This window comes from Aplidium turbinatum, chromosome 3 (genome assembly GCF_918807975.1).
Source record: "Aplidium turbinatum chromosome 3, kaAplTurb1.1, whole genome shotgun sequence".
Taxonomy (NCBI): domain Eukaryota; kingdom Metazoa; phylum Chordata; class Ascidiacea; order Aplousobranchia; family Polyclinidae; genus Aplidium; species Aplidium turbinatum.
This window is the reverse complement of record NC_137474.1, coordinates 15,974,265-15,985,305: the sequence shown is the minus strand read 5'-3', so window position 1 is coordinate 15,985,305 and position 11,041 is coordinate 15,974,265. Positions and strand designations below refer to the sequence as shown.

The 11,041-nt window shown below is 37.6% G+C and overlaps 1 protein-coding gene across 1 annotated transcript; it reads right to left on the bottom strand.

The window, feature by feature from the left end:
• Positions 1-5,207: 5,207 nt before the first annotated feature.
• Positions 5,208-10,822, bottom strand: LOC145767428 (enhancer of split m8 protein-like). The gene is made up of 4 exons (XM_082579246.1): positions 10,715-10,822; positions 9,506-9,601; positions 7,871-7,961; positions 5,208-6,884 (listed from the first exon to the last, which is right to left on the bottom strand). The coding sequence occupies exons 1-4, from the start codon at positions 10,757-10,759 to the stop codon at positions 6,088-6,090; spliced, it is 1,029 nt and encodes a 342-aa protein (XP_082435372.1). The 5' UTR covers positions 10,760-10,822; the 3' UTR covers positions 5,208-6,087.
• Between the last annotated feature and the right edge of the window lie 219 nt (positions 10,823-11,041).

Here is an 11,041-nt window from a genome sequence, read left to right as displayed (position 1 = left end):
TATCTTTAATTTTATTGCATCACATGAAAGAAAACAATCATGGTTTCGTAAGATAAAATGGTGAAAGCAAGTCGACTGACATTTGAATGGTCTTCAGTTTGATTCTAGCCGCGGTCGTACAGCTATGTTTGGCCAATATCCACATCACTGTACTGCTGGCATGCTTCATGGTGTGTTTGATGCTAATTTTTCTTGTCTTTGTTTGTTAAACTTAGCTCTAAATTTGCATGCAAGAAATATAAAAATAATAAAACCCTGTTTTGCATAGTTTTTAGGTAACACGAGTGAAATGCTATGTAGGCTAATTAAAAAACAGAAATAAAAATGACGTGATCCCAGCCGTAAGATAATGCAGTACTAACTGTGGTGCAGCCCCTGCAATAAAGCAATTTTTCTACGTAGCGAAGACAAAATGTTTAAATAAAAAAAAAACAAGTGTTTGTACCAGGGGATTGCTTGATGTGAAATGAATGGAAAAGTGGAAGATGGGAGTGTGGAGGGAATAGCTTTCCGAGAGACAGAAAACTAACCCATGATAGAAACGAAAACAAATGAAACGTCGTTTGTCAATCTTTGTAAAGTGAGCACAACGGGACCCTTAAATCTGAAAAGGAAATTTCCTGCTGGCCTTGACAACCGAAGAGAAAACTGGTTCAACAAGCTTGTAGATAATACAGTACTTTCCATGCAATTTAATTTTTGTAGCATCTACATGCCACCTTAAACACAAAGAGCACATTCGAATCAGCCATCAATTGAGGAAACACGTTCAACAAAGCAAACAGCGTAAATCTTTTGAGCTCTTTTTTGTCGTCAATGCAGTGAGAGAATTCATTATCTTGCGTTCATTAAACCTTTTGTCAACGTCACAATTGTGAGCACAAAAAAAATAATTTTACAAAATGTAATCTAAGTTAATTATTGGCAGTCACGAATGTTGCCTTTGTAGCTTGCCTAGCACACCTGTGGCTTGACAGGCCATCACAGAATACAAAAAAGGTCTTTGTGAGGATAAAGCTGACGCCACGGTGTACGATTAGCATGCGACGTTGTTGCAATTTGCAGGGTACCTTGAAGAAAATCATGGTTTATTGAGCTTAAAAGGTACTTTACGTCCTATTGACATTTCCCACAACCTTCAGTGATAGGAAATTAACACGTAAACATGTTGTGTGTTGGTAGATTGGCAGTGACTTGTGCCTGAAACGCGCCGGCCGCCTCTTACTAGAATAGTTAAACATTGATATCGCAGGCCGCTTTCTATTTATCGCAATGTTGTTCTTGAAAAGCTTGTTGTTTGTTTTTCTCATGCGATTTGAATTGGTGAGAAATTTTGGAGGAAGTATCGCAGAGAGGAATATACGTTTTTTTACAAAAGTCTTCATCAGCGCCAAAGCGAATAACGTGCTTCCGCATCAATGTGCCTGATGGCTCCATCTCAAACTTTCCCACAGCAAACTTGGAAAAGTTTTTTGAAAAGCAACAATTAAAAAGTGCTGTTTTGAATATCTTGAGTGTGTTAAACCCTCACGTTCAGTATGGCATTTAAAGCCTATAGTAAAGTTGGAAAGAACTAACATGTCAAAGAGTTAGGCTTGTAGAAGAACACAGCATCACTTTCTTCGGTGTCTGCTCATTCTAGTCCATTTAAACAAATAGAAAGTAATAATGCATTTTACAGAGAAAAATGTTGAACACAAGAATGAAAATTTTGTTGCTTTCAATGGCAGCATGGAAACATTTCACTTGAATCCAATGGCGAGGTATTTGTTTGATTCTTTTCTCCCAACTACCACAAAATTTTAAAATCAACATGACCAGAACTTCAACCCGTTTCATATCAGCACTTATCACGAAGCGTCGTGTGGGCAGCTAACATGTTAGCAGCACTCGCACACGACCAGAATAATTGTAAAAGTCAACATGGCCCACCTACCTTTGCAACACCTGATGAATAAGTTTTGTACGTGCTTGTAAGCCTAATTCAGACAATTTGATAACGCGTGTATGTTGAAGTTTAACTTTCTTCTTTATCATTTCTTTTTCTACAGTACAATAGCATTTCAAAAGAAAACAAACTATGTAGGTCTTGAATCGTTTTGAAAATAACCTTCCTCCAAGACAAAACAATTCAGAGCTTCCTTTGTTGTAAAATCGTGGACTGTAATAGTAGTGTGAACAAGCTTGCACACTTCAACCTGTTGCGTCCAGGTGTTCACATTTTGTCTCAAGATGGTGTGATGGACATTATTGCAATTAATGACGTCCTAGTAAAAGTGAAACATAGCCCCCACAAGGTTTTGACATACAGGGCCGTTGAGAGGATAATCTGGGCCCGGTACTAATGAGATCGTAGAGACTCAAATCAAGACATTTTGAAGAAAAACATTGTTCGTTTCCATCCCCTTGGAAAGGTTACAGGCCCTTAAAATCATCTTGGGCCAGGGTCTGAAAGTACCCTTGTCAACGCTGCTGATGATATCATCAATCAGTTTATTTTTTGTCATTAACGCGTCCGGAACGAAAAAGATACTAGTAACTACAATAGTCGATATAGGCCTACCAGCACGTCAATGAACGGGAAAAGATGGCAAAACCTTGAAAAGTTCAAAACGTGCCTGAATGGAAAATCATGTAGAAGTAGGCTATATGCCTGTAGTTCGCACGGCCACAAAATCCAAAAAACAAACAGCAAAAAATAAAACAAAAACGGAGAGAAGCACACATGCAGTAATATTATATTTCTGTGAGATCTTTACCTTGCAGTTCGTTCGCCTACCCGGAAGCACAGATTGTAAAATTACTCTTCAATACGGAGTTTAGAAGCTGTTAATTGTGCTTTTAGTAAAAGATTTATTTGGCAAGAAATATCATGCACGCCAAAGTCAAAACAATGAACTTTGGCCAGGCTTGTTTTCAGAAACTTGCTATGCTTCGTAACATACAGTACTTTAACCCAAATCAGTGACAAAACCACTGATGGTTTATGACGACCTCCGGTTTGTACAACCCGCTCTTGAAAATTTGATAGGCCTCCGCCAACCAGTCATGCACATTGCACAACCGTATGCTTAGGTCAATGTGTCACTTCGAGCTCTGCTCTGCTAGATCAAGGATTGAAGATTTGAATGAGGCAATACAGTAGAAGATAATCCTCCATCATGAACTTTTTAAGACCGTACTAACCAATACAAAATTTGTAAAATAAGTTAAATGGAAGTTTCCGTTTGATTACGTTTCTTACACTGAAACAATTTCATTTTCGATTCGTATGATACCCACGTGACTTTGCGAACGAGAAGTTGACAACATTCACACCTCGTCAGAAGCATAATTTCACTTCAGTCAAAATACAAATGCAGAAACCACAAAAATTGCAAATGGAAGATAGTTTTGAGATGAAATGGAAAATCTCAGGATCGAAGACGAAAAAACACTTGAATCTTACCACTGGACAAAAACATACTTTTCTAGCAAGTCCAACTCTTTGACCCATTGCACTTTAGGTAATCAATGCTTAAAAAGGCACCAAGAAATGTATAAACCAAAAGTTGAACACATTTTTTGTGCTTACTTGTATTTTACAGAAAGTAGGCTTAGGTATTACAAAATAATAAAATACACATGAAATCCAAAACACTCTAAAAGCATCACTTTATTTCAAAACTTGACACTTTTAATTACAGCGTTGGCAAAAACATTAGAAATATCAAAAATTTAGCTTGTCAGTTTAACTCGTGGCCAATGCTTTCAGTGCAAAATCTAGTAGCGTTGGTGCAATACCAGTTACAATAATATTTGTGATTCTACTTTACTTTAAAACATAGATTACACAATTGAAATACGAAACAGTTGCAATTAATGAAAAAAAGCTTATCACTCTTTTAAATATAGGCATACTTTAAGTCTAAACCGAGCAGATACCTAGTGCAAAAATTAAACAGGTTATTTTATGTCCCTATTTTCTTTTCTCTTGTATTTATTACCGTAGTCCCGCTTATTATGTCCAATTTGTTTGGTTCGGAATTACAGCACTCTCATTCATTCCTGTAATAAAAAAACCTGCTTTGTAAGCTCAAAACCCCGCTTAATAAGCCCATTTTTCGATTACATATGCTCGAATTTGTGTAAAAAGGCGTCATAATTTATGATACTAAATTTTTCGTCTTGCTTTCGACAATTTGTGACGCTGCAAGCTCAGTTCTTAATTCAACTGTTTCGTCACAAAAAGTTTAACCTGGATCTCATTTTACTGGATTGTACAAAACACGGCTCATTGCTGACACGACTTGCAAAAAACTCAATTATCGAAAAGAACCAGTCGTTGTGCACAATATTGTTAATAGATTTATTAACTTTTAGTTATAGTACAGTCAGTCATAGTTAGGGTTGTAAAAATACATTTTGTGTAAAATACAAGAAAAATACAGCGACGGAAAAATACATGTATTTTTCGTATTAAATTAAAACTTATCAAAAGCTCGCGTCATGCTTCGGCAACAGCGTAATGACAGGGAGCATCCGCTCGCTACGCGAAGTTCTTGGTCCTTGTAGGTCAGTGGTTCCCAAACTCATTGTCGCGACCCAAACGAGGATCGCGAGGATGCTTCTGAGGGTCGCGGAATGGTAGGCCTACATAACGTATACAAATGAGGACTTTTACACAATCCAACCATTCCAACTGCGGATTTTAGAGCACTGTATATTCTTTTTTTATCAACGTTTAGTGATTGTACTTAATACCTTACTGGCAATGGCCTTATAGTCTTCTACAGATATAATATATTGTGATGTCACAGGCGATCTAGGTCACAATTAGGTCATTGTTCTATTGCGGACCTGTGTAACCGCCCACCACGTTGTTCTGAGTGGCCCGCGTGGTGGGCTACTCAGCATAATGTTAGTTCACTTACATCAAAGCAAGTTTAAGGTTTAGGGGGTTTATGTAGAGCTGAAGCTTTGTGATGTAAGAATGCTGCCTTGCAATTTCACAATGCGAGGTTAGCACTTAGAAGCTGTGTGGAGTTGTACAGCACCTACAAAACTGTACAGTACGTAGCTAGAGATTTGTTGGTGCTAATTGCTAAATAGGTGCTGTTGGATTTGATTTCAGCTTAAGTCTCGTGGGCTACTCGCAAGTAGACATAATTTTCACTGTAAGTAAAAGCATCATCACGGTAAGTAGACAAAATTTTCGGTTTATTTAGTTATAAAATACGAAAAATACAGAAAAAATACGAAAAATACATGTATTTTACGCACAACCAAAATACAGTATTTTTACAACCCTAGTCATAGTCAATTATGCGGATAGGAGTGGCAAAAACACGCCCCTTGCTTAATAAGCCCAAAATCGTTCCGTCCTGAGATGGGCTTAATAAACGGGGACTACTGCAATACTGCATTAGTAAAACATTACCCTCGCCATATTTGAAAAACACGTCGAAAAAAGTGTCGGTTGCGATGGGCATCGTCTGTGGGTGTGATGGCTATAAAGGAGCAGTAAATCTTACGCAAAATTTTCCTATAGATTCACACGATCACATGGCAAAAGTTTAAGCAGGTTTGCAAATGAAGAATCAATTCCATCCGTTTCGTGTTAGTACAATACGTCTCCATATTCCCCAGCAGTCTATACTCGATTACAACCAGAAATGCACTTTTCAAAATGAAAAAAAAAATGTAGTTCCTGAATTGAATTCCTTGCTTCACTCCAGAAAAGACGAGTAAGAAACAACACTTCTCTGCGACATAGCAATTTATGTAATAAAAAATTGCACTGAAAAAAATTAAGATTTTACTGCACTAACAGTTATATTTGAGACAATTTTCACCTTGACGAATGACGATTTGCATGTTTTGATGTTTTTACAAAATTGAAAAGATTTTGTCGAAAGTTTTACTCAATGTTTCAAAAGCGTCCTTTGTCCAATTAAAAATGTAAATATTTCGACATCTCTATTTTTCTATACCTTGCTTCTTTTTTTCTTGGTGCAATAAGCATCCCGTTAACATAAGAAACTAAACGATTAAATCAAAAAATAAACATAGGTAATAAAATTTAACCACCAGTCAATAAAAAAATTTCTATAAGCTCCAAGGCCGCCATACAGTATTTAGCGATTGCGTAGTGTCCTCGTCTTCTGGAGTTTTGGTTTCATTTTGAAAGAGTTCTGTTGAAATTTTTAGGGCTGTGGAGGAAATAGTTTTAACTGGAGAGTTTGGGCAAGAAGACCAATTGCCAGAATCACTGCTGACATCTTGCAAGTGGTTGTTTTCAGGTAGTTTCAGGTGTTGCAGTGTTGCTTGATCATTCAAACAATGATAATTAACATAAGTACCGACATTATTGTTTTTATCTTCCTGCGTATCAACATTCCCATTTCGTCTGGAAGGAAATGTCGTTGGTGATGGGCACGAGATGGGAGAAAACGAAGACTCGTATGACGTTGGCGAAAGAGGAGCCGGTGAAAGATGATCTCGTGGCATAGGACTAACCTTTGGCTGAACGATATCAGTATGCTCTGGTAGAGAACTTTGAAAACTAGTTGGATTGTGAAAGGATCTGTCTGAAGACAGACTTTCTGAAGACCTATGTCCTGTTAAGTCCTTTGGAATGTTTCGACAAGAGAAGGAAGTTATGTCACTTGAAAAAGTTTCGAACATTCGCTTTTCTGATTCATTAGCTTGAATGCGGCGACGGGACTGGTCGGCAAGATGGCCGAGGAGTTGAGTTCGAAACTCTACTGGGATTCCTTCAGTTTTGCTGAGAAATGAGGTAACTTCGTGAACACAATGGGCGTATCCTCTTTGCTGAGTGTGCGCTGAATTTGAAAACAAACGTTTCTTGTTGTCCAACCCATCGACCGCATCACTTGCGAGATCTGACGAAACATATACAGCAAATGTTACAATTTGAAAACTTATGTAGCTTGTGAAAACCAACGCCTACAAATTTATGAATTTGCTCATAACTTTCACAAGATTGGGAAACGCAAAGTTTGCCAGATCGAAGCCATTCAAATTTTATTGAACAAAATTCAGAGTATTATTGAAAGTTAACAATTGAGTTGAAATTTAATTTAGAAATACTTATATACTGCAAAGTGTTTTATTCAAAAAATCTCAGAAAGAATTGCTGGTGAAGATTGTTTTGTTGACTACACTACACACAGCCTATGAAATACAAAAACTTTACAAAAGAAGCTAAAAACTGTTTTTCTCTTTTCATGACGTCAAGCGACAATCGCAATTTGCAAGCCGACAGCGTTTCCCTAAAATGTATTGACAAAATTTAGCCTAAACCTTCACGCATGTGTACCGTGTCTCTACTCGAAACTACAGCCAGGCATCGGGCAGAGGCATAAGCAGTTACCCAAGATACTTTTTTTTCGAAACACAAGAAGGCATATGTAAACATTTTGCCAAATACTAATTTCAAAATAATCTACGTTCTAGGTGATCCTAGTTTCATTCAAGTCACAAATAATATAAAATCATTTTAGAAAATGACACCAGGGATGAAATATTACAATACAGGCGTATACATAGACTTGTATAATTTATCAATAAACCTTTCGTATCAGTAAACTGTATTAGACATCTTCAGTATCTTATTCAAATAGAAGGGATACTGAAGAAGCCGCCTTCACGGTGGCGAAAGCTTTAAACAATAAATTATGCAAGTTGCTAAACCTGACCGATTTTGTTTATGTATTATGTTTAATCGTTCCGTTGCATTCTAAACGATGGATCCTTGTATAACTTTCCACCTTCAATAACATCGAGGAACCAGAACAGAGCGAGACATCAGCATGTATTTCTTTAATTTATATACAATACATAGACTACGTGTAGTGGTTAAGCTAACCTGGATTAATTTGTGTAACAGCCTGAAGTTTCTTCAGGTATTGAACCGTCAATTCCAATATATCCGCTTTTTCTAGTTTGTTGGGTCGAGACTGCAACAAAATATATAATAATTTACCTTTTTTAAGCCAGGCTGAAATTTGCGTTGTGCTGAATATTCAATTGAGTAAGCGTCCGGACTCTATTCCCGTCCCTTTTTGATCTGTATTACGTTGTTAGCCATGGTAGGATGTAAGTTGGTAGTTTAGTTACTTTAGTAGATTACATGGTGCGACTACTGCATAATCTTTGTCTTGAATTTTTAACTGATGAGATTGGCGAGAGAAATTTTTATATAACGACAGATCAACTTTAATTTTCGGGTAATTACAAAAAAAAAACTGAAAATACCCCAAACACAACTCCAAGTGTGCTACAAATTTGTCAGGCTACAGTCTGCAGACTTCCTGTTGATAGAGAGGCGAGAACTTTTAGTCACACTTTCATGAAACACATTAGTCAAGGGAAGACAAAATACAATAACGGTACTCATAAACTTAATCGGTCACTATGACTGCGACATGACATTGAGAAGTTGTTTGCTCGGAAGCGATACCTAATTCCGTTCTAGAATCTAGGACAGGGGCGGGCAACTTCTCCAGTCGGCGGGCCTGATATGGGAAAATGAAGCACTTGGCGGGCCGGATTCATGAATCGCTACATTAATCGCGTATTTATCTACTTAGACAAGGAATAAATCGTATTTAATGTAATGAAAACTTTAAGTTTAAAGCATAAAAACAGTAAAACAGTATTTAATGAATTATCAACAATCAATTAACGTAATGTACTGCAATAGCTGCTGAAGTCGTTGAGACAATGTGGACTATGAAAGTTGTCAACAAGCTCTTTGAACTCTGGCTGCATGTCGGACGTAGAAATCCTCAGCAAAGACTGCACGTGAACATCAGTGAGATTGGATTGCAGGGAGCTTTGTCTTGTTATAATTGTGTAATGTTGTAATGTTCATGGTCGAAAATGTTGGCTCGCCAATGTATGTAGACCCGAACAGAACAAGTAATTTCATGGCCATCTTTCTCAGGTTAGCAAGCTTGGACTCATTCAGAGACGCATAAAATTTGTCAATGCTTTTAGATTGGAATAGGCCTATCTCTTTTAGGGTAGAGTCACACTGCAAATCAATCAATTCCAGCTGTAAAGCTTGCGACTGGAGGAGATTCTTACAAAAGACAAAGAAAAAGGATGGAAGGGCCCGTTTATGACGGAACACAACATGCTTGTCACTTCACTAAAAACCGAAAACAAAGAACTAAAGAATAACTAAACAGTCACTATTATTTGACGTCGTAAGCAAGTAGTGGGGAATTGCGGCAGAGTGTGGCCGCGGGCCACATTGTCATGCAAAGACCGGAAACTGTCTGCGGGCCGCTCAAAATCCTGTCGCGGGCCGGGTCCGGCCCGCGGGCCGTATGTTGCCCGCCCCTGATCTAGGACATACTTCCAAGCTTGACGCTGATGCTGTCCCGTTTTCTACCTTCAAACAAGGAACAATGAAAATAGTTTACAGCTGCATAAAAAAAAAAAAAAAGTGAAAAGTAGCTTAGGCCTACTGTTTACCGGTAAGCTTATCACTTACGTTTTCTGACATCGTTGTTTGTACCATCGACTTTAAGTCATCCAAGCATTTATTTATCCGTTCTCTCCTCTTCTTTTCCATGATTGGCTTGTTTGTCTAATGCAATTAAGTAATTAAACGTTTCTATAGAAAATTGTAACAAATCACACTTTTAACAACTTCTAAGATTCAAACCGTTAAAGTGAGCACTCGAAATAGTTACCGAAAGTAAAACATCTGTAAACGAACGATGAAAAACAATAGAAGGTTTATGAATGCGGAAAATGAGTACCTTACTCCTTTTTCGTAAATGGCAAACAAAATGTTTGTATCATGCCTCGTGAGAACAAAGGTTCTCGAAACGAATCTCATTTTAATGAAAAGACATTTACCCAGACGGTTCGAAACGAAATTTTGAAATATTTTTATTGTAGACATAGCTAAAAACAAGCCAAAATGAACGATAGGCTTTATCATGCCGTTGACACGACACGGTGAAGAGATGATATGAAAACTACATTAGTAAAATAAATCGGATTTAGATATGACATATAAAAAGACATAAAGGAAGTTCCACACAATCAGTAAAGTAATGAAAATGAAGATGAAATGAACAAGCCGAATTGGAGGCTGATCTGTTGTGATGACCGCCGAAAAGGAACAGTTAAGAAGTATAACCAGCAAGTTTGGCTACTCGACATCAAAAAAATTTTAATAATATTTATCTTTCCTACATGAACATATTAGCACGCATCAAACGCGATCCACTTATCTATGAAACACATGCAGCCTGTTTTATAATTGGTTGAGCGACGCGTAGTGTAGAACATCCAGCATTATGTCGCGGAGATGTGGTATAAACTAAACACGACCTATGCTGCCTTTACAATGTATCCTGTTGAAAGTAGAGCCATGAGCATTGTTTAAAAGTGCAGGTGTTTTTTAAAATGCTTCGACTCCCGCGATTCTGCTTTGCGCCATCTCGGACCCTTACAAACTGCGGATGTCCGTTAGAAAACAGCCGCACTTTCGATCATGCCGCAATATGGACTACGTCTAATGACAGTGTTTTGGATTATGGTTATCTAAGTTGCAAAACTTACCAGAATAGCCTCAGCGTCGCAATACACTAAGAAGCTTGAATTTTTTAACTTAAGCAGAAATGATCAAGATTTAATTAAATTCCTCCGAAAATTTTTGTAAAACTTAGAACTACTTGCTTTAACTCACCTTTCTTCGGATTTCGGCTTCAGTCATACGTCTTTCGGGAGGCATGATTTAAACAATCCACCAGTAAAAATCAAATAGTCTCACTTGTAACAAATTTAAAGAATCTACACTTCTGGCACGCAAATCAATTGAATGAGAATGAATCTAGATCGGAGAACACTTCTAGAATCTTGAAGCGTTTCTTTTTTCTCGTCTGATTTCAAAAAAAGGCTCGAACCATTTTGTTGGCGCGTGCGGCTGTGAATGAAAACCGCGCTGATTACAAACTTCAGTCGTGTGAACGCTTATTCTGCTTTTTTGTTTGATCTTTTGAGCTAACTTCAAAAG

Excerpts from the sequence above, each read along its gene's own strand:
- LOC145767428 (XM_082579246.1), bottom strand. The coding sequence starts at position 10,759 with ATGCCTCCCGAAAGACGTATGACTGAAGCCGAAATCCGAAGAAAG. Across the intron at positions 9,602-10,714 it reads AAGCCGAAATCCGAAGAAAG|ACAAACAAGCCAATCATGGA; the intron begins GTGAGTTAAAGC and ends TAATTGCATTAG. Across the intron at positions 7,962-9,505 it reads AAACAACGATGTCAGAAAAC|TCTCGACCCAACAAACTAGA; the intron begins GTAAGTGATAAG and ends ATTTTGTTGCAG.